At 39.2% G+C, this 24,289-nt stretch overlaps 1 protein-coding gene across 1 annotated transcript; it reads right to left on the bottom strand.

Annotated features, from left to right (window-relative positions):
- Positions 1–13,801: 13,801 nt before the first annotated feature.
- Positions 13,802–16,427, bottom strand: gas1b (growth arrest-specific 1b). The gene has a single exon (XM_017697043.2). The coding sequence runs from the start codon at positions 15,872–15,874 to the stop codon at positions 14,966–14,968; it is 909 nt and encodes a 302-aa protein (XP_017552532.1). The 5' UTR covers positions 15,875–16,427; the 3' UTR covers positions 13,802–14,965.
- Positions 16,428–24,289: the final 7,862 nt, after the last annotated feature.

Raw genomic sequence — 24,289 nt, 5'->3', positions numbered from 1 at the left:
TTGAAAATGAATGACCTCTGGTTGCCAGTGTGAATGCAGGTTGCATTGCGATGTGACGATGTGGCGATTACCAATACTATAAATTAAATGGAGAAGCATTCAAAAATAGACACTGGAGTTTATTTTGCTGTTCTGTGTTGAGAAAGCAAGTGAATGCATAAAAAGGATTTACAAATTACAAAAATTCCATGGGAATCTATTTTCACTCTTTACACACTCTAATGTATAACCAGCATTATCATGTGGCAGTTCTGCTCACTACAAACTATCAACCACAAAAAAACAAAAACAAAAACCCCAAATCATCATACAAAACTGGATAATGAACCTAGTCTTATTTTTACAACAGCTCTTTAGACAGGGCAGATCTCAGTCAAGCCAGTACAATTTCAAAATTTAAGTTCTCTCTTGACTCTTTTATAGCTATTGTATGCAAATGAACTATTACAAACCAAATAAAGAACTCATTTTTACTCATTATGTGTTTTGAGAGCTTTCTAGAAAAATACTGAGTAGTGAGGCCGTGAAAAATTGAATTGGCTTAGGTTCTGTCTGTCAGTGCTCTTAAGAAGGATAAAGCTGCAGGGTTTAAATACACAAAGACAAGCAAAGCCACTAAGCAAACATGTTTGAAAAGGGGAATTATAAGCCTTTCATCATTGTGTGTGCACTGAAATTTAAAGAGTCATTTAACCTCCTTAGTGTGTGATTATTGCTTAACACACAATTAGCACAAGACTGTTATACATACACTCCAGGGTGTGCGCATGTGCTTGTGTGTGTCTAATAGTTAACATTATCAGGCCAAGGGGGCAAACTTAATAGATTGCTATATTGATCTTCAAGTGCTATGTAGTATAGACAATTAGGAAAAACATATAACAATTAAGATTACTGTACAATTACTATAATTATCGCATTGATGTTCAGCATTTCACAGCCAAAACAACCTCATGTTCTCCTCGCACACTCATCCTCACTGGACAAAAGCAGAGAAAAGGAATGCAAAAAGCATAGGTGAGATGTAGAGGTGGACTTCATCCCTTCTTGGGCCCCTAGGGGTTGAGTTAATAGAGTAGTACTCACAACTTCCCATTGAAATCCTGAGAAGCTCCTTTCAGCTTCAGCTGGCCTCCAGCTTTGGAGCATCAACTTATGGTAATAGGTTCAGACTGACACCCAGATCCTGAAAACCCCATGGTCCATTCATACAATAACAGACAATGCCATGGATGGATGAGCATCACAGTCAGTATTTCATTCGATAATGCAATGAATATAAAAAGTATGAAAAGGTAATACAAATGTTAACATTTGAATATGCTAGAATGTATTAGCCATATTTATATAACACAACATTATATAATACTGAAATAATCATAATTCAAATATTGTATATTACTGGTGTCATTTTGTTTAAATCAGCCAGCCATCTTTTACATTATGTGAACATTTTATGACAAACACACCAGCCCAAATCCACAAAAAATTACAGCTATTTTATATGTACATTAACATGCATTATATAATGCCATTTCCAAAAAAGTTGTGATGCTGTGCAAAATGGACATAAACACAGAATGCAATGATGTTCAAATAATTTAAAACTTATACTTAATTGAAAATAGTACAAAGACAACATATCAAATGTTGAAACAGACATTTTCATTTTTTTTAAACATATAACTATTTAAATAGCGACAACACAATTCAAAATAGTTAGGACAAAGGCAGATTTACCACTGTCAGGTATCACAAAAATAATAACACTCTGTAAGCATTTGGGAACTGAAGAGACCAAATGCTGCAGTTTTGAAGGTTAAATGTTTTCCCATACTTGCGAGATAGAGGATTTCAGCTGCTCAACATATTTTTGTTTTACAATGTGCCACCATGAGACAGTTTAGTACCCAGGCTCTTTTAATGGGGAGCAATGCTATTGTAACTTTGGCATCGTCTTGCTGAAATAAGCAAGGCATTCCCTGAAAAAAGATGTCATATAGATGGCAGCACTAATGCACCCGCATATCATCACAGATGCTGGCTTTTGAACAGTAGCTAAAACTGAGCCGGATGGTCCCTCTCCATCTACAGAATGTGGCGTTCATTGTGTATTAAAAGAATTTCAAATGTTGATTTGTCAGATCACAGGACACTTTTCCACTTCACCCCAGTCCATCTTAAATAAGCCCAGGCCCAGAGAAAGTGGCAGCATTTCTATATCCTGTTTATATACGGTTTCTTTGCACTGTTTCTTTGGTGGAGTTTTGTCTTGCATTTATGGATGCAGAGACAAACTATGTTCATAGACAGCCAGAAAGCATAGGTACTGAGAAGTGGTCTGTGGTCCCCACCTGCAGAACCACTCCTTTATTGAGTGTGTCTTGCTAATTGCCAATAATTTCCACCTGTTGTCTATTCCATTTGCACAACAGCAGGTAAAATTGATTGTCAACCAGTGTTGCTTCCTAAGTGGACAGTTTGATTTCACAGAAGTTTGATTTACTTGGAGTTATATTGTGTTTTTTAAGTGTTCGCTTTGTTTTTTTGAGCAGTGTGTATATATATATATATATATATATATATATATATATATATACAGCCCAACACTGTGCAGGAGGCTTGGCATTTGCCAGAGAACACCAGGATTGGCAAATTCGCCACTGGCGCCCTGTGCTCTTCACAGTTGAAAGCAGGTTCACACTGAGCACAAGTGACAGACGTGACAGAGTCTGGAGACACCGTGGAGAGCGATCTGCTGCCTGCAACATCATTCACCATGACCGGTTTGGCAGTGGGTCAGTAATGGTGTGGGGTGGCATTTCTTTGGAGGGCCGCACAGCCCTCCATGTGCTCGCCAGAGGTAGCCTGACTGCCATTAGGTACCGAGATGAGATCCGTAGACCCCTTGTGAGACCATATGCTGGTACAGTTGGCCCTGGGTTCCTCCTAATGCAGGACAATGCTAGACCTCATGTGGCTGGAGTGTATCAGCAGTTCCTGCAAGATGAAGGCATTGAAGCTATGGACTGGCCCGTCCGTTCCCCAGACCTGAATCCGACTGAGCACATCTGGGACATCATGTCTCGCTCCATCCACCAACGCCACGTTGCACCACAGACTGTCCAGGAGTTGGCGGATGCTTTAGTCCAGGTCTGGGAGGAGATCCCTCAGGAGACCATCCGCCACCTCATCAGGAGCATGCCCAGGCATTGTAGGGAGGTCATACAGGCACGTGGAGGCCACACACAATACTGCGCCTCATTTTGACTTGTTTTAAGGACATTACATCAAAGTTGGATCAGCCTGTAGTGTGTTTTTCCACTTTAATTTTGTGTGTGACTCCAAATCCAGGCCTCCATTGGTTAATAAATTTGATTTCCATTGATGGTTTTTGTGTGATTTTGTTGTCAGCACATTCAATTTTGTACAGAACAAAGTATTCAATGAGAATATTTCATTCATTCAGATCTAGGATGTGTTATTTGAGTGTTCCCTTTATTTTTTTGAGCAGTGTATATATAGGGTTTGAATGACTGTACATCATTGCACATTTATAAACACACACACACACAAATACACACACAGTATTTATATAAAAATGGACAGTATATATATAAAATATATATATATATATATATATATATATATATATTTTTTTTTTTTTTTTTTTTTTTTTTTTATTTGATGCAAAACATTCCAAAGAAGTTGGAACAGGGGCATGTTTACCACTGTGTTACATCATCTCTCCTTTTAGCAACACTCAATAAGCATTTGGGAACTGAGGACACTAACTGTTGAAGCTTTGTAGATGGAATTCTTTCCCATTCTTGATTGATGTACAGCTTCTGTTGCTCAACAGTCTGGACTCTCCGTTGTTGTATTTTGCACTTCATAATGCGCCACACATTCTCAATGGGAGACAGGTCTGGACTGCAGGCAGGCCAGTCTAGTACCCGCACTCTTTTACTATGAAGCCACACTGTTGTAACACGTGCAGAATGTGGCTTGGCATTGTCTTGCTGAAATAAGCAGGGACATTCCTGAAAAAGACGTTGTTTGGATGGCAGCATATGTTGCTCCAACACCTGTATGTACCTTTCAGCATTAATGGTGCCTTCACAGATGTGGCAGTTACCCTTGTCATGGGTACTAACACACCCCCACACCATCAGAGATGCTGGCTTTTGAACTTTGCGCTGATAACAATCTGGACAGACCTTTTCCTCTTTGGCCCGGAGGACACAACACCCATGATTTCCAAAAACAATTTGAAATATGGGTTCCTTAGACCACAGGACACTTTTCCACTTTGCATCAGTTCATCTCAGATGTGCTTGGGCCCAGAGAAGCCGGCGGCATTTCTGGGTGTTGTTATATGGCTTTCGCTTTCCATGGCAGATTTAATTTGCACTTGTAGATGGAGCGACGAACTGTGTGCTGTGTGGTTTTCTGAAGTGTTCCTGAGCTCATGTGGTAATATCCATTACAGAATGATGTTGGATTTTAATGCAGTGCCACCAGAGGGATTGAAGGTCACGGGCATTCAATGTTGGTTTTCTGCCTTGCCCCTTACTTGCAGAGATTTCTCCAGATTCTCTGAATCTTTTGATGATATTATGGACAGTAGATGATGAAATCCCTAAATTCCTTGCAATTGCACATTCAGAAACGTTGTTCTTAAATTGCTGGACTATTTGCTCACGCAGTTGTTCACAAAGTGGTGAACCTCGCCCCATCCTTGCTTGTTGCCTTTCAGGCATGCTCCCTTTATACCCAATCATGACAGTTACCTGTTTCCAATTAGCCTGTTCACCTGTGGAATGTTCCAAACAGGTGTTTTTTGAGCATTCCTCAACTTTCCCAGTGTTTTGTTGCCCCTGTCCCAACTTCTTTGGAACATGTTGCAGGCATCAAATTCAAAATGAGTGAATATTCGCAAAAAACAATCAAGTTTAACCATTTGAACATTAAATATCTTGTCTTTGTAGTGTATACAATTGAATATAAGTTGAAAAATCAAAAATCATTGTATTCTGTTTTTATTTACTTTTTACACAACTTCCCAACTTCATTGGAATTGGTGTTGTATATACATACACATATACATATATACACATACATTTTGCACAGCATAGCATCTTTTTTTGTAAACAGGTTTGTATGTTCAAAAGTATCCAGACACTCCTTCTAATTATTGAATTGAGTAACTCTAAGGTGCACCCATTGCTGACGCAGGAGCTCAATTACAAACAAAAAGTTCCATACAATTTCTTTGCTAATAAAAAGACACTCTGGAGCAGCCGCACATGAACCTAAGGTCACCAGGTTTACACAAAGGGTATAAAGTCCCCCAGCATTGGGCTATGGAGCAGTGGAACTGTTTTCTTTGGACTGATGCAGTGCAATTGAATGTCTTTGGGATAAACTGTGTGAGCATTTGTGATGCAGCATCAGTACTAGCATAGCGGTGGGCTGAATGCCATCAAATTCTCATTGCAATATTGCAACATCTAGTTTAAAGCCGGAAGAGTTGAGTCTGTTCATACCCTTCAGAAGAAATACTGTCTACAAACCTTTGGACATCTACTGTACATTTGGATTTATAGAATTTTATGCCATTATCCTATTTTAGACTTATGAGATCCTGTTGCAAAAGTAGTGATTTAGTAAACAGATTTTATTAAGCTAAAACAACTGGTTAACAGTTTTTTGCAACAACTGGTTAATTCAGTAAAAGGCCTTTCATAATTTTAACTGATTTATTGCAATCATCACTTTCCATATGCTGTTAGAAATCAAGGTTCGGTGCAGGTAAATTTTTCGTCCATTGAGGTACAAACAATGTAAATGTACCCTCAACAGTGGTTTTAATGTCCAGTTGTGCACCTTAAAACGTTTTTCTGAGGTGAAAAGTACATATTTGTATCTTTTCATAAACTAATGTTAAATGTTAAAACAGAACAATAAAATAAAAAGCCAGGACAACAAGACAGGCTGTGTGGAGTCATTACAACTTGCAAAATATAATTTCAATGGATTATGGTACAGACATGTAGCTTAAGGGTTTAAGAGTACCGCCCCAGTGCCAAAAGGGGTGCTGCCCCAGTGACAATTTCATACCTTTGTTTCTGAGAGTGTATGAATCACATTGTAGAGAGAAAGTTGTCTTCTTTCATTGTGATGATACTAGATAGAGGGTTGGGAGGCGGTGAATGTTGCAATACCCAAATGCATCAAACAGGACAGGCCAGAACCCCCTCGTATTCAAAAAAAGAAAGGAAAAAGGGAGAAAAAAGAAAAGGGGAGGTGTCATCTATACATCCCAGCTCAGTCAGATCCTAACCTCTCTGAGGTCATGGCACAGCCATTGAAGTCTCCAAGAGCTGTCACGCCACATTACCTTTCCCATCTGCCTCAGCAGCGTGAAAATTAAGTTATGCCCCATGTCAGTTAGTTTTGTCTCTCTTCCCTCCTCCACTCTCCTGGCTTCTCTCCATGTTTTCAACTCACCTTGTCTTCAACCTGATAATAGAGAAAACAGACGCATTGGCCACTACAGTTCCTGGAACTGGTAGTGGTTGTGTTTCATTTCTTAGGCACAACCATCTTCTGCCTCTAACATTTGAGTTCTTTGCTATTTTTTATTACTTTGTAATTATTTTGTGTAATTACCTCTTTGCTAATTACACAAAAAAAACCCCACCAAAGTTATTATTTGACCATAAGGTCTGTAATTGTATTTATTTACCTAGATCAAGCTATAAAAGGACTTATCAATTTAGTCACTTTAACAAATTCCTCTTTTTGTAGTTTGTCTTCAACTGTTTACACTTTTTGTCCTAAATAAAAGTATCTGCTAAATGAATAAATGTAAAGCCGTTAAGCACAGGAAATCCTTCTGTTGTTCTGCGCATTGGGTCAATCAGAGATGTTCTTCTACATTCCAAATTGAAATTAAAAGGATTCTTTGTAGAGATGGCACAGAAGAACCACTTTTCATTATGTAGAAACTTTCAATGGATGGTTCTTTAAAATATTTCAATAAATGTGGGAATACCCTTTTTTAAAGGATAAAAACTTTTCCCTTACATATTAATGTCATAAGGCTAAAGTTACCAATAAAAGGGAACTTTAATGATTTTTCAAAACTTCCACATAATTCAATCATTAAAATATAAATATACTCATTTAGAGTGGTTTAAAGTTAAATGTGCTGGAATCGGAATGGATACATTGCTTTACATTGATTTTCAGATAAGATCTCAGCCTAAAACATATATTTTTAAATGTATTTGTAGTGAGATATAAATGTGAGGTGTGGTATGGATTTACCATTATTTCACCATCATCAACATTACAACCTTCTGGATAGCAAATAGAATTACTATTTTAATTACCCCTAACACTTAGCCCTACCCCTCCGTTTTGCGAGTTTACGTCTAGGGGTAGGGTTGTCCTGATTGTTGTTGAGATAGAGAGGTAGGGTCAAGTGTTAGGGCTATTTGGCCCTTCAGAGGCCCTTCTGGGGGGGGCAGTTGTGGGCTGGAAGTTAGGGAACCAGCCCTGTGACTGGAAGGTTGCTGGTTCGATCCCCTTGGCTGACAGTCCATGACTGAAGTGCCCTTGAGCAAGGCACCTAACCCCCAATTGCTCCCCAGGCACCGTGGATAGGGCTGCTCACTGCTCCCTAGTGTGTGTGTGTTCACTAGTGTGCATGTATGTGGGTGTTTCACTGCACGGATGGGTTAAATGCAGAGGTCTAATTTCACAGTGTGCAAACACAGTGACAAATGGTTGTGAATTCTTTCTTTCTTCTTCAGAGATGTTTCAGAGGTGCACTACAAACAGAGTGTTATGAGAAAATTCCCAGAATGCCCTGAGAATCATCGGTAAGATGGCTGCACAAGTGGCCAAACAGACACATAAATGTAAGTATTTCTCTGTTAAAAATCCGTTGTATTGTAAGAGAACCATTGCAATAGCGTTTTATGGTAATTTCCTTCATAACACGCATTAAAATCACTAGTAATCCACTGATGTCATTACCTAGAGAAATTTCCTGTTCCACCTTAAATGGTGCAGCAGTTGCGTTCTGGTACCTGAGGTTGCTGCACCATTTAAGGTGGAATGAGAAATCAATCATGAAGCTGGAGATTAGAAAGCTAAGCTCAGCTTCATATCACCGAAGAATTCTTGGTGGCGGTAATAAATAATTGCCCCCTCTTTGAAGGCATATGATGCCCTAAATGTATTTAAGCAGTGAGGAGCTGAACTTTCCCCTCTGCTGTCACTGCAGGCTGGCAGGGTCGCCTACAGAGCAGCGCTAGTAGCTGTTAATGAAGTGATGTAGTTTTTTTGTTTGCACTCTTTTTTATTCAGTGATTTGTTTGATTGATTGATGCGTAAAACTGAAGTTGTGAATGAATCGCGAGCGCCGTGCTTTTCAGTCTCCTTCGGATCAATGGCAAATGTCAGTGTGATATACCATTATTGCTTTAGTATGGAGACACAGCAGCCTATTTTAAATATGATTCCCCTGTCCTATCATGTGACACGCAAGTGAGATCACCACAGCTGGAAGCGGCATATTGTTTACGTGAAAGTCACTGATGACAACTGACGACGTATCCAGTTCTTGAAGGGTTGTCCCATTTCATAGGGGGGAAGATTTCAACCACTACCCCTAGTAACTCAGTTTCAAGGTGGAGGGTTACCCTCGAAAACAAGGGGTAGGGGTAAAAATAAGAAATGGGATTGGGCCTTACAAAAAACAATTACACCAAATCTCTCTGAATGACCTTGTATCTCAGCAACTAATTTATGCAGTACATTTGAAAAAATCCCCACAAAACTTAATTAAAATGTAAAGTTTTTTTTCCATAACCATATGCTGAAGTCAAGAACTATTTAGGAATTATACGTTTTGAGTGCACTGACCTTCTGAAAGGTTCTTTTAATGACCCTCCTCCCTCCAGGTATAACTCTGGAGCCTGCTGACCAAACCTCTTTCCTCAACATTGTGCTTAACTCCAAACTAAACCCTTTTACATGACCATTACATCAACACTCCCCTTCCAATGCCCTCCCTTCTCTCTAGCTGTTTACATGCAGGGCTAGTTTGTGGCCCAGTCTGTTTATCCTCTGGCCTCTGGCTGAATGGTGCCTTGGAGGAGGTGTTAAACCACATGGCACTGTGCCTACTCTTGTGGTATGTTGTTTATAGGTTTCCCACAGAGATACGACACTCTTGCTCAACAGGAGGCTAGGATGCCCGGAAAAACATCAGCGCAAAAGCAGACGGTGTTAAGTTGTGAAATTATTTTGTGAGAACTTTTATGGCATGGAGTTTTTAAACTCACACAGGGGTTACGTTACTGGCTCTGACAGTTTCCATTGACATTTGGTGTAAATATTAGACGTTTGTAGCTCCCTTTCGCCTTGAACCCCCTGCTTAAGCTCCCCTAAAACTGGACCATCTACAGTCAGATTTGTCATAAATTTAGAATTCTGAGAAGTTCTGTTCAAAAGAACTAATCTTACATTTTCTGTCTTCAGCCGCTGCTGTCTGTCAGTCCCTCCAGTCACTCAGAAACGAGGCTTGAACTGGATTAGCAGCCACATTCCTTATTTCAAAGGGCCTCATTCTTAAAGAAAGCCACAAGTGATGGATTCAACATGGCAGTCCAAATCTGGGAAACTGCATTTGTGAAATATCCCTACGCAAAGGCAGAGAAGACTGTACTGATTTCAGGTCAACAATAACTATAACAACAATAAAAATAATAAAAAAGACAAGCACAAAGGTTCACTCAGAGTCAGTCAAGGTTGTGTTATGAGGATTAAAAAACAACTGCTCTTTTCTCCATTGGTTACTAAGACCATAGGATATTCTCAGCAATCTCCAGAAGAAAGCCATTTCTGAACTTGCTGTTTTTCATAATTATTATGAACACAAATGATGTTATTTCTATGTCATTTGCTGCTTTTAAACAAAAGGGTCTTTGTACAGACATACTGAAAACCACATTAAGATTTTTTTCTTTTTTTTCTCAACCATTACATGGTTTATGTGAGTGGGGGTGATTAGTTAGATAGCTACAATCCTATTTCCAAAATAGATGGGACAATGTGCAAAAAATAAACAAAATGCAATGATGTGCAAACCATTTAAACCTAATATTTCATTTAAAATAGTACAAGACAACATAAATGTTGAAACTGATTGTTTTATGAAAAATATATTTTCAATTTGATGCCAAAAACACACTCCAAAAAAGTTGTGATGGAGGCAAAAAGAAGCTGGTTATGTAATGGTAAAAAAACAGCTGGTGGTTAACTGGCAACAGGTCAGTAACATTATTGGGTATATTGGGTCTATAAGAAGTAAAGATAGGGAAGGATTTACCACAAGATTGTAGGAGCCAATAGTGTAACAATTCAAGAATATTTTGTCAACATAAAACAACAAAGAACTTTTGCTTTTCATCATATACAGAACATAATATCATTAAAAGATTTTTAAAATTTGGGGAAATCTCTGTATGAAAGGAACAAAAAACAGTAAATTTGCTGGCCGTGATCTTTGGGCCCTCAGGTGGCACTGTACTAAAAACAGACATGATTGTGTAGCGGAAATCACTGCATAGTCTCAGAAAAACTTCTGAAAACCACTGTCTGTGAAAACTGTTCACAAATGCAAGTTAAAACTCCACCATGCAAAGAAGCCATATGTAAACAGGATATAGAAATGCTGCCCAGTGTTCTTTGGTCCGCCAAATCCAAATTTGAAATCCTTTTTGGAAATCATGTACACTGCATCCTCCAGGCTAAAGACCACTCAGCCTGTAATCAGTGCACAGTTCAAAAGCCAGTATTTATGATGGTATTGCAGTGCATTAGTGCACATGGCATGGGTGATGTGCACATCTGTGAAGGCACCATTAATGCTATACATGTCAACATATGCTGCCATTCAGATGTCTTTTTCAGCAAGACAATGTCAAACCACATTCTGCATGTATTACAACAGCAATGCTCCGTACGAAATGAGTCCAGGTCCTGAACGGGCCTGCCTGCAATCCAGACCAGTCACCACTGATAACATTTGGCACATTATGAAATAAAAAATATGACAGGTAAGACCTCGAACTGATGAGCAGCTGAAATTCTATATCAAATAAGAACAGGAAAACATTTCACTTTCAAAACTACAGCAGTCCAACTCATCAGTTCCCAAAAGCCTCCAGTGTTATTAAAGAGGTGTTTTTTTCAGCATTACACAACTTTAGCAGCCCCCCCCCCATCCCAACTTTTTTGGAACATGTTGTTGGCATCAAATTCAAAATGAGCTTATAGTTTACAAAAAACCATAAAACTTTCCTTCAAAAATATGGTTTACATGATTTGCATATCATTGCATTCTATTTTTATTTACATTCTGCACAGCATCCCAACTTTTATGGAAAAGTTGTATTTCAAGAACAAACTCACGCTATTTTACAATCTATTTATATTTCGTGAATCACTTTTAAAAATCCTATTGCTAAATGATATAAGATAAATGATCACAATGCCCTATCATCAACTCTTTCAACAACTTTCCTTGCTGTCTTTGTGGAGGAGCCATCAGCCTGAATGAAGTGCCTAGTCATTGTGCCGTGCTGCCATTGTGTGTTTATCATTAGCATAACACAAGTGCCACTCGACTTCTCCTTTATTCATTAAACCCAAGGGCTCTTGTCCCACCCCCCCCACCTCTCTCTCTCTCTCTCTCTCTCTCTCTCTCTCTCAAAGGGACCAGAACCTCATGGCTGCCATTCTGGATCTCTGCTCAACTCTTATGACATGAGAAATGCACACGGTCTGAAACGGCGGAACTTACCTCGAGGCCTGACTTTCTTATCCATTCAAAAGAAGAAATGCCTACATTTGGTTCTGGCTATATTTAAAAAAAATGGGAAAGTGTGAAGTGATACATTTTTAACATCTAGGCATTCATTACTGTCAACAATTTAAACTATCATTTTACATAAATAACATTTTAAACAGACCTAAAAGTGTTTTTTAACCCTTTAAACTGACAAGTGTCTATACTTCTTCACTATCATAACTTATGTTGTCTTTTTTGTCTCAATGAGGTACTGAATTGTTTATAGCAGTTGGCCTACTGTATATAAAGAATTAAAAGCCTACAGTTTAACAGTTAAATTAATAACTTCTGCTAAATTATGTTTGTTTGTACTTAAAAATAGGTTGCTAAATGATTTTTGCTTCAAGACGTTTCTAGAAAAAAAACTTTAATTAGTAATTTCATTTTTAAATCTCATTTATTAAATCTAGCCAAAACATCTAATATTTCTCATTTTAAATTGTTCAAAGAATATTACAAAATGTGTTTGTTTCAATCTACAGTTCTTGAAACAAGCAAAGTCAAATAAGCTAAATTGTTTGCCAATGGAATAAGACATTCACTGGATTACTTAAAAAGTAAAAATGTCTAGAAATAAGTTGAAAAATCTTACAATACTCTTACAACTATCTTAAAATGAGAAGTATTAGATGTTTACAAATATTCAATTAAATATCATATTAAATATGAGATGTCTGTGTATGTTTCACCCCTGCTAGCACTCATTTTCAGCAATGGAAAGCAATACATGTGCACAAACACAGTAGCCAAAAAAGATTGCATCTGCGACAACCACTTGAGGCTTCATTCATCCTAACAGATTTTCCCCCTGTCCATTTGAGCGAAGACTCTAAATAAACACTTTGGCTCAGGATAAATAAACTGGCTCAGACCCTGCTCTGCTACTGCCACTCACTGATCCCCTTCAAATAAACCCCTCCACCCGACTCCCACATGCACAACAGGAACTAACACTTAACTGCTTCTGCAAACAGTTGTGTTTACAAGGTCAAGCACGTCAGTACGCAAAAACAGAGCCTTTTTTCCCTTTTAAGTCTGAGGAATTCAACACAATTTAATCTGATGATATGAACATCAAAACTTTGAACTTCTTGTTCTTGGTTATCGAGATGGCAGATACACTTGCCACTATAAATATGCTTTTACTTTTAAAACATTTTGGATGTAAATAAAAACATTCTAGTATATCACTATACCACATCATATTGTTAACTGTTTGATACTACAGCTGTATGTCAAAACTGCTTTCACTACAGATGTTACGTCTACAGCTTTTAAACATTAGAAAATCAATGAAAAAGTACCATTTCGTCAGGTAACGACAAACATTTTTGGGGACAAAATAGAAGTGCCAATTGCCTCAACATGCTCAGAGGAGGACACGTCTGTTGGTTGTGGTTTTTTGTTTGGTTTTTAGTAACTACATGTTTATCCCCTTATCCCTGTCAAATCTCATTTTTTTTCCTGAGTCTGGAAAAGATATGGTGCAAAGACTATATGCTTAAAATGTGTGCACTTAAAAGTCACTCAACGATTGCATGATCACATTTGTTTCAACTTATGACCTACGATGTAAGGCGAGGTACTTTAACAATTCACCTACACAAAGCCAGTAATCCAGCCTCAAAAAGGGTCACAAACTGTAGGAACTATTCCAAGCTCCATCATTCACAATAATAATGGCTAATGTGCTTCTGGTAGTGTTTTGCAAACTTGTTACACTGAATTTTTAAAGAGAATTGTAATGGCTAGTAATAGGTGCTACATACACTATTATTACATAGCCATAATAGTCCATATAGCCTATTTCATATTAAATACCAAAAAAACAACATATTCAGAAAGAGAAAACATTTCCAGATTTCATTCTTTAAAATTTTGTTTCATTTGTTTATATAGCATAGGAATATCACAAAACTACAAATGCAATTCTTGTGTACACATCTGCTTATGTGGCATACAAAAATAGAATTCCCTTTCCATTTCATCTTATATGAGAGTACATAAGCTTATTTAAAGTAATAGTTCTCTCAATCATAATAATTTAATATCTGGTGGTTCATCTAGGTCTCTACATCAGGGGTTCTCAAATCTGTCTCTGGAGTAGCCTTATCCAGCACAAATATCTTACTTTTACTGTGAATAGTATGCCAAAAAAGTATTCGCAGAATGATTTGGTGTTTCAGAAGCCGTCTCATTCATCAGACAGCAGACAGTACCCAGCAGATATATTGCTTCTGCATGTATAAGAAACTGCTGTGCTGAATTTGGATAACTTGCTGAGGTGAAATTTAAGCTTGCAGTTTGCAGGAAATGAACTCAGCACAGCAATTCTTAATTTTCGTCATCAAGAGTTCAAGCTGAAAACTGTAAGGTTGACGTGTGTCCAAAACTTTTCACATTTAATGAAGCGCTACACAGGCTATGCCAAGAATTATGATCTAACAGTTCATGAAGTGCACAGCATCACACTTAACACATTTAAAAGGCTTTTCCTGGGCTGATCCAGGTGTGTTGCAGCAGGGAAAAGTCCACTAAATGATGCAGGGTAGAGAAACTCCAGGACCAGGACTGAAAACCGCTGCTATACGTCAAAAGGCACATTGTCTGGGGGTGTATGTTCCTAAGTTGTGGTGTTACACTTTTAAAATTAAAGGCGTCAAAAAATGTTATTCTGAGCAATGTCATCGAGGAACCACTTCTGATTCCATAAAGACTCTTTCTATGACTTGTTCTTTTTAAAAGCCCAATAGAAACCACTCGATTGAAAGGTTATTGGGGGAACCAAAAGTGATTCTTCTATGGCATCACCCCAGCACCCTTTTGGGCACCATTTGTATTCAGAGTTTATTAATATGGTCCTGCGTTTCTTAAGGTTGTCAGCTTTTTCACAGTGAGTTACAATGTGTGCTCTAACAAGCCAGCAACGTCTTCAGACCAACAGAGATGAAGAGTAGAGAGTTTAGCCAAACTGAGCACAAAACAAATAACTAATCCAAGCTCCATCTCCCACAGCTAGAATTTGGCACAGATTCAGTGAAGGTGCGTTAGAACTGATATAGTGGCCGCAGCCACCAAAACAAAGTTCCCGCCACCAATGTTTGCCTCGTTCTCCTCCTCTGCCTCGTAGTCCTCCTCCCCCTCGTCACCCTCGAGATCGTCTTCGTCGTCCGAGAAGAAGCCGCTGCCCGCGTACAAAGCGTCACTCGAGCCGAAGCACAGCGTCTTCATGCTCGCCTTTATGTACTCGCAGATGGTCCTCTCGGCGCCGTCGCACACGCACGTGTCCAGCGGGCGCGCTTTGGGCATGGCGCGCATGCGCGCTATCACTCGCCGGCAGCCGTCCGTGCACGCCCCCTCGCGGCCACTTCCCGTGTACCCGAGGAGCCCACGACACTGGTGCAGGTAGTCCCGCACCGCTGCGGCGCATTGTGCGTCGCGTTCGCACTCACGGCGCGCCTCTGTGCACCCTCCGGCGCCCGCGCCGCTCGTCCTCGGCAAGCACGGCTCGATGGCACGTTTGGCGCCGCTGCACGTCGCGTCGCGCGCGCACTCGCAGCGCTCGAGCGCCGGCCCGCCCGCCGTCATATTTAGCTGCACGAGCGAAGAAACGCAGTGGCTCGGGCACGAGCGCCGGCGCCCGCGCAGCACGGAGCTACACGCCTGCGCGTACTGAGCGTAAGCGTAGCGGCATTCGGGCTCAGCCTGACACTGCAGCACGGCCTGCCAGCACAGCAGAGGATGCCCAGAGTTAGGAGAGGCAGCAGCAACCGTGAAAGTGACGTTGCACACCAGCATCGAGGCCACGGTCCAAGTCAGCAGCCAGTCAGTCACCAGGCACGAGCGCCGTACGGTTTGGCGGAAAACAATATTAACGTCTGCCATGAATGGAGGCTTCACACAGGGGCGAGGCGGGAACCCCCGAGAAAAGCCTACACACATAATAAGCTAATATTATTTAAAAGCAGCATCTAGGCTGTAATCTTTGGCATGTTCAGGGGTCTAACTCCAATCACTGAGAGATTCCTCAGCTTCACTGTGCCTCAGGCTTCAGAGCAAAGCCAGACCGCATCTCAAACTGTTCGGTTTTCCCGTTTCTCTTTCCTCTGTCAACTTACATCCATGTTGCAGTGAACGTCCTGCTGCTCCTTCCCACTTTTGTTCCCCCACCCCAGTTTTCTACCGAGGGTTCAACTTTTCACCCTATACGAAGTCGTTCGTCCTCCTCGTCCTTTTCTCCAGAGAAGTTAGCTGCTGAAGTTTTTGTTGTGGTTTGTGTTTTTGTCTTCTTTCTCCCACCGTTCGTCCCTCCGATTCTCTCGATGGAAAATATGCACCCCTTTCCGCTGCTGGGAGAGTAAGTTCCATCAGGTTTAAGTATCCAGTGTCCTCATGCAACTCGTGTGTAGAAACTGTCCAATTAGAAAAGCCTGTCACTCTTCACCGCAGTACGACGTGTTTGTGTCTCTATAAGTTTAGTCTTGTTTCACCAAAGCCTTTAAGTGAGAGTGATGTTTGCTATTGGTCCGCTGCGTTGTTGTGATTCCCTACGTCACGCGGTGGGCAGGGAGGGGAACGTGAGAAACGGGGTTTGGGATCTGGATGAGGGGAGGAATAGAGTCAAAAGGAGCAAAGCGGGGCTGGGCTGGAACACGTAAGGGTACAGTGGCTTCAGATACCCACTGATCGCTCTTTTATCCACAATTATTTTTGCCATTCTTATTTGGTCTATTAGTGATTCATGTACATGCATTTAGTCTGCACAGCATTTACTATTAGCAAAAGAGAAGACAGGTAAGAAACTCACATGTAAAACTCCATACATCAGTTGCTGCACAGGTGATGCATAGAGTTATTTCACACATTTAGTCATAGCCTAGTTGTTAAAACAAGCGCAAAGTGCATCAAAAGAATTTAAAAACTATATTGTTTATCCTTTGTTAATTGAAATTGTATAACTTCTTCTGATACGTACAGAGGTCAAATGGTGTGATGCATCACATAATATATATTAATTTGATGAGGATGATAGTTGGGTGCAATCTCATTTCTTATTTTTACCCCTACCCCTTGTTTTCGAGTGTAACCCTCCCCCTTGAAACTGAGTTACAAGGGGTAGTGGTTGAAATCTTCCCCCCTATGAAATGGGACGACCCTTCAAGAACCGGATACATCATCAGTTGTTGTCAGCAACTTTTGTGTAAACAGACGAGACAAGGTTTTCTGGCCATTTCCAGTATGCCGCTTCCAGCTGTGGTGATCTCACTTGTGTGTCACATGACAGGACAGGTGAATCATATTTAAAATAGCCTGGAAAAAAAACAGGACGTGTTTTCCTGCTGTGTCTCCATACTATAGCAATAGTGGTATATCACACTGACATTTGCCATCTGAAGTAGACTGGAAAGCAGGGCGCTCGCGATTCATTCACCAACTTCAGTTTTATGCATCAATCAATCAAACGAGTCACTGAATAACAAAGAACACAAAAAAAAAAACTAGATTACTTCATTAACAGCTATTGGCGCTGCTCTGTAGGCGACCCTGCCAGTCTGCAGTGACAGCAGAGGAGGAGAAGGTTCAGCATCTCACTGCTTAAATACATTTAGGGCATCATATGCCTTCAAAGAGGGGGCAATTATTTATTATCGCCACCAAGAATTCTTCGGTGATATGAAGTTGAACTTCGCCAGCTTCATGATCACTTTCCCATTCCACCTTAAATGGAGGTTGAACAGGAAGGTGGAACAGGAAAATTCACTAGGTAGTGACATCAGCATATTACTAGTGCTTTTTATGTGTGTTATGCAGGAAATGACCATAAAACTTACAATACAGCAGCTTTTTAACAGAGAAATACATTTATGTGTCTCTTTGGCTGTCTTGCTGATGATTCACATAGCATTCTGGGAATTTTCTCATAACACTCCGTTTGTAGTGCCTGTGAAAGGGGAGGGGTAGGGCTAAGTGTTAGGGGCAAGGGGTGAAATGGGATTGGGCCTTGCTGTTTGACACAATCTCTTTTCTCTAATCGATTCATTTTGAGGCATATCTTTGAATGTATTTAGATTATTGAGATCATTTAGTTAAAACAGCACAGATTTGTTTTAAATGGTTTGTTTGCAGCAACTTACAAGACTTTTATAGCGAATGTTACAGTTAAACCTATGAGGTATGTTCTAAACTTTGCACATGTACCACTTTCAGTTGAACTGTTTTGTAGACTGTAGATGTTTAAAATTATTTACTTAAAAAAAAAAAGTATTAATCTTGTCCACATTTTTAAAACATTACTAACAAAACCAAAATGTGGTGTGTGTGTCCCACTCTCTCCTGCACAAGAAATTTTAAATATAAATCATTAAAATCTAGTTAAATGCAGAGACTCTTTAGAACACATTTTTGAAGTCTTTTCTCCCAGCAAGATGTTGATTCTGCAAACTTTCCTCTCCATCACATTTGGTCTCCAGTGAATGACAAGGCAGCACAAGGAGCTTCTTTGAACCTCTGGTTGGTTCGACTCCCTTTGGAGCAAATCGGCAGCTGTTGCAACACATGTGGCTTCCCTCTTCCCTTCTCTTCTCACCCAGAAACGGCCCCATCCACACATTGCCTTCTGCACACACCATAAGGCATTATTTACACAGGCTTGAAGGAGCCCTGCCATGTATGACATTGCTTGTGGAGTCTACAAATGCACTCAAATCCATATGCCCAGAGACCTATATAAAGACATGACAGCTCTTAAGGTGGTAAAAACCATTGTATGAGGTACCAACATACATACCATATCAAAAATGCAGTTTAAAATTAAAATAGGGGATTAAGACAGATAAAAGAAGAAAGAGTACTTGTGCCTGGATTTACCAAAGAGGATGTGGCTTCTAAGCTCAGAACCATGAACAGCAAGCAGCAAATTTCATATATATATATATATATATATATATATATGAGTATTAATATTATTGTATTAACTGTGTAGTAAGAAGTAGCTGATTTGAAGAAGTCAGCCCTTTATGCCATTGTTACCTCTTAAATCATTGTACAGAACTTTTTTTAGCTTTCTGAAATATGACCACTGTTTTTTCTGGTGAATGATGACTGTTCAAACTTCAGAAAATAGTGAAAAATATGATGCAATTTTATGTTTCAATTTACTTTTGGCAATAATTGTGTGGACATATATTATTCTTGTAGAATTGATGCACATTAGAGTCAATTTAATGTATCACTTTTTTAAGTGAAAGTAAATTTTGTGATGTATATTGTGAAAATGCTCTCAAGTATCATGGTACTATATTTTTGTTACTCACCCGTGTCTGCACTGTATATAGGGTTGTCAGAGAAAGAGAAAAGGGAAAAGAGACATTTCATCGTTCTGCGATGAACGATCTTTTTTATTCAACAAAATGAGCCAGTTTCAGAACCAAACTATTCTACCACTCAGCTGCCTGTGTTACTTTGTCAGATTGGTGCACCTCAATTGCAAAAACTCTGGCAGACAGCCAAAAACTGCCCCCCACATTCCAATTAGGGAGATTAGAGGACCCATTTTGGGGGGTGGGGGGGTGGGGAGGGAGCAAGCTTTTCCCTCACAAACTGGCCCAAGCATATTCATGGTTGACATTCCGCAGGCAATCAGAGAGAGTGGTGCATTTACAATGTTGCTAAGGTCAGTCTGTCTAAATCTAAAGCTGATGAAACAGAGCTGTCCTGTTTCATGTTGGATGACAGTGGCACTTATATTCTTAAATTTTTTTTAAATTCTGCAGTCTAACCTCAGGAATGCACGTTGTCTCCACCCAAGGATCACTCTATTTTTAATCTAAAAATGACAAGACAGGAATTTAGAGTAAAGCCCAAAAGGGAATACATAGTGATTTTCCCCACAGGGTTTGACAATGTGCATATATTGAGCAGGATTGCATTTAATCAAATGGCCAAGCAGTGAAGTCTTTATTGTGTTTGTTGACTTTGTTGTAAATGTACACTTTGTATAACACTGAGTGTTATAACTGCGTAGTACTATAGCTGGTATAGTGTAATGGGTCTAAGGCAGATGTAAGGCAAGCACACCATGCTATACTAATAAGAGTCCTTGGGCAAGACTCCAAACACTACATTCACCAACCTCTGTAACATCATTAAAAAGTCACTAGATAAGACCACCCAACACATGCCATAAATGTAAATGTACTACTGTAAAATACTTAATGCAGGAGAAAATCTGGTAAAAGCCACAATCTTATTAGTTGTGAAAATATAGTATGATCAGTATATAGAAAATGTAGATTAAAATGAAATCAGAGCATACATTTATTATTACACTGACTTTTTGTAAGGAGTCCCACATTAGTGTGTAACTGAGGCTAATTAAGTATAAAAACACTTCTGCATTTAGGTTGTTTTTACAATACTGGTGCTCAATGTAAATAGAAAAAGATAAATGGCTGAACTGTTTTTGACACTGACGAGCTGCCATCATCTCTTCCTCCTTCCCCTTTCTATTATATATTTGTTATGTCAAGTATATCAGCTCCATTGTTTCACATGTGGCAGAATGGACTGTTCTACCATTCTACATTGCCAATAAATAAATAATTTCTTATAGTTATGGTAGTAGACATCTCCACCAATAGAAAATCTGTGCTACACACAAAGGAGAAAAACGTTCAGTCTGTTTCTGCTAGCCCTGCAAGATATTGGCGTTTTGGAAAAAAAATCCCTTCAGCTGTTACCCCTTGCTAGCATGGCTGACCTATTTAGTATGGATTTGTTGTAAAGTCATTTGGGCCTACAAATTCAACTCAGTGGAAAATACAACAGAGCATTATGGAATAGGGATTTGTCTTGAAAAGCTCTGGAAAATGTGAAACAACAAAGGAGAATGAGGGTTGGTAAGAGATTTTGAGAAAGATTAGGCCCTGCATGCTCATTAATAGGTTTCATTTTGAAACAAGAGAGCTGAGATTGCAGCTGAGATTCTGTCCCAATAGCGTCAGTGTTGGCCACCGGCCAGAGCAGCATTGGGCCCAAAACTCTCCCCCTTTGCAAATAGAGTCTGAACGCTTGGCCAGACAGCTGCTTTCCATCTTAATTTGCCGTAGATTGCACTAAAACAGAGAGCTAAGTGTCAGTCAGGGCTTCTCACTAACTCACACGTGAATGGTCCCCCTCTCACCCTCATAACTTAAAATTCTTGTGTTGTGCTTAAAGATATATATATATATATATACATATATATATATATATATATATATATATTTATATTTAGTAAGAAGTATAAAATAGTTTATCCCTTAGCGTTACACTGTGCTGAATATTTTTACATGGACTGGTTCTAGATGAGGGCTTACACGCTGAGACACTTGATAAATCTAAGGCACAATATTCTAACCAGTTCAGGGAAGTAGCAGAAAAAAGATTCCTCGACAACCTAACACAGTTTGAAGCAAGTTTTCAATAAACAATGAGAGAAATCCACTCGTTAGCTGCATATTTTAGTGCAAAACAAAGAAGCAAATTACAGACACCAGATATATTTTTGCTATTTGGGGAATTCTTTTTGTTGAACTGTCAACTCAAAGCATATGCTAAATGCTTAGCACAGCTGCTTACATGATATAGGTTGCCAGTTCAGGGAACATCCAATGAATAGTTTAAAGTGAAAATAAACCCTGTAGTTCTGTTTGGGATGGGAATGGTTTGTTTCATTTTTTCCTTTTTAAAAAATTTTTTTTAATAAAAAGCAATTCCAGAAGGGAAAGCTGAAAAGCATTAGTTGGCCCATGCCCTTTCAGGCAGGCTGCGAGTCTCCAGCTTTGTCACAACTGATTACCCACACTGGGCCATCACTACCAAAAAAGTGGATTCACAGAACTATCCTTCATTCAAAAGGCTCCTGAACAGCACAGAGGCAGGAACATAGATATTAGGATGTTGCCAAAACTCCCTGGCTCAGCCATCCCATCCCTTTCTCTTTGCTTTAATGGAAACAGCTGTTGACCATCTCTCATTTCCCCCAAGCTCTGTTCTCTTCTTTCGCTCTGTACAGTGTTTGTTTAACTGTCTGCTTTCCTTTTCATATCTTAAGCAAATGTTTCTAAATGAGTTGTTGCGGCTGGCCTAGGTCTGCACAGAGAGGGCCCGCTTTAAGCTCTGAATATAAAAACCATATGTTGAATCATACAGAGAGGATGTTTGGAATTCTTCCTGCTTAAAACCAGAGCTCACAAGCCAGCCTAACCTGTCAGTTAGTCTGTGTGTGGGTCTGAAGTCATGCTCACTCATAGCTTAGTTTCATAGTATATTGAGTTGTATTGCTAATCAAATGGACAAGAAAGTTCCAACTAGTTTGCATTTGTAGTCAGTCAGGGCCCATTTTGTGTTTTTTACTAAGGATCTTTTTTAAACTTGAGTAACATTAATACTTTTTAGAAGCAACATACAATATTTAGAAATGCATCTGAAAATGTAACCATTGATTCTAGTACACAGTTAATCTAGAAGTAGAGTGAGTGCAAGCGTTACAGCTTAGCTCGCAGACTGGTGTTAACAGACTCAGGGGCTAGTTGTAGCAGTCGCTAAAAGGTCTGCAAACAGAATTAGTTACAACCCACATGAGCTTTCCAACCAAAATACTTAAAAAATATATAAATATGATTAGTGATAAGAGGTTGTATCAAACGTGGCATTTATTAGCTTATTTATGACTATGAAATACAATAACAAATATCAGCACCATAAAACTGAAATACACATATTAAGCAGAAATGTCTGTGTTCTGATTGCTGTCAAAATTCACAATTGATGTATGAATATATATGAATAGGAGAAAATGACCAAAATTACACTCTACTTGAACATGTTTAATGACATAAAATATCCATGTTGTATTTCACCATTTAATAATCACTGCACCCCTGCTCTTTAAATTTAAATCTTAATCTTTGAATGCTGCTATGAAACACAAGTTTGCATGTTTTTTACTGTCCTGAATAGTTCTCATTATGAATAGATATTGTTCTATGCATTTATTGTATGTTTCTTGTTCTGTATATTCAGTCTAGTGTATTGTATACACTACATTTATCTGCATGTTGTCCTGTGTAGCTGCTGTTGTGTGTTGCACTATGAGGCCTCAAGAACAACATTCATTCCAATGCATACAAGTTATATTGAGGAATGACAATAATGTAAATTGACATCTGACATCAGTTTACAATTAACTATTGTTTGGTTTTTGGTCATATTATGAATTAAAGATTAGTTGGCTAGCATCAATCAGTGCACAAACCAAGAAAGACTACTGCAGAAAAGTAAGTAAAGTTAAGTACACCTGCCATTGCTGTCTATGCCAAGATGTGAGCATAGATGTGAGAGAGATCTGCTTAGCCATTTGGTTTCTTGAAGGCATCCAAATGTTTGTGATACTCTACTTGTGATATGCTACCTCATGAAGAAAGCAGCTGCTGTCGGGGAACAACTAGAGATTATTCCTCTATACTTTATATACTCAATTAATCCACTGACTGTTATTAAATTCATCTCGACAAGCAAATTCTTCAGCAAAACAATAGACAATAAAAGCTGTGTCAATGTCAATTGAAATGTTTAAAAATGATTGTTTTTAAGTAAACAACTCATTGATGCTTCTGATTTTTTTCTATAATCACCTCCAAGTTAAGAAGTGTGCGAAAAAGGGAGAAAGAGTAACAGAGAAATTCTATATGTGTCTTCACAGTATGGAAGATACTTGTGTCTTGGCAGTCGGCTGATGTTTCTCAGTAATCATTCATGGAAAGCCCACAAAAATCATGTTGCCCCATATTCCCTCTGGTTAAACATTAGCCAGAACCCCACCATAGCATTTTCATATTTAGATTATATAATTCACTAAAGCCCAGACCCTGAAACCGTAGCTTGTGTGAAACAAATATTTCAGTTTGTGGTTTTCCCATTTGCTTTTCTTCTCGTCTCTCGCACACTGAGATGGATGTACACATGCACACCTGGCATGGATAGACAGGGAGAGGAGGGCCTTCAGACAGAGCCACTTTTGTTCCTACAGAGAGGCTGTAAGAATAATCTGGCAGGAAAATCCCCTGTATATCCATCTAGAAAAAAGAGAGGGAGGGGAACCCAAGCATGTTCCACAACACACATGAAATGAGAGAGATGGGCGCTAATATTTACCAAAAGTCATAGTTCTGTCAAAAATTCTATTTATATAATTTGCCCCAAACCACAAATGTAATCAGCCAAGATATGTTTGGTGTCTTAAGTTTGCTATGATAGTTTTGGACTAGAGCTATGAAGCTCCTGTAGCTAACAAGTAATGTGAGCTAAGCTTATGAC

Source organism: Pygocentrus nattereri, chromosome 23, assembly GCF_015220715.1.
Source record: "Pygocentrus nattereri isolate fPygNat1 chromosome 23, fPygNat1.pri, whole genome shotgun sequence".
In the NCBI taxonomy this organism is placed as follows: Eukaryota; Metazoa; Chordata; class Actinopteri; order Characiformes; family Serrasalmidae; genus Pygocentrus; species Pygocentrus nattereri.
This window is presented reverse-complemented; position numbering and strand designations above follow the sequence as displayed.

Excerpts from the sequence above, each read along its gene's own strand:
- gas1b (XM_017697043.2), bottom strand. The coding sequence starts at position 15,874 with ATGTGTGTAGGCTTTTCTCGGGGGTTCCCGCCTCGCCCCTGTGTGAAG.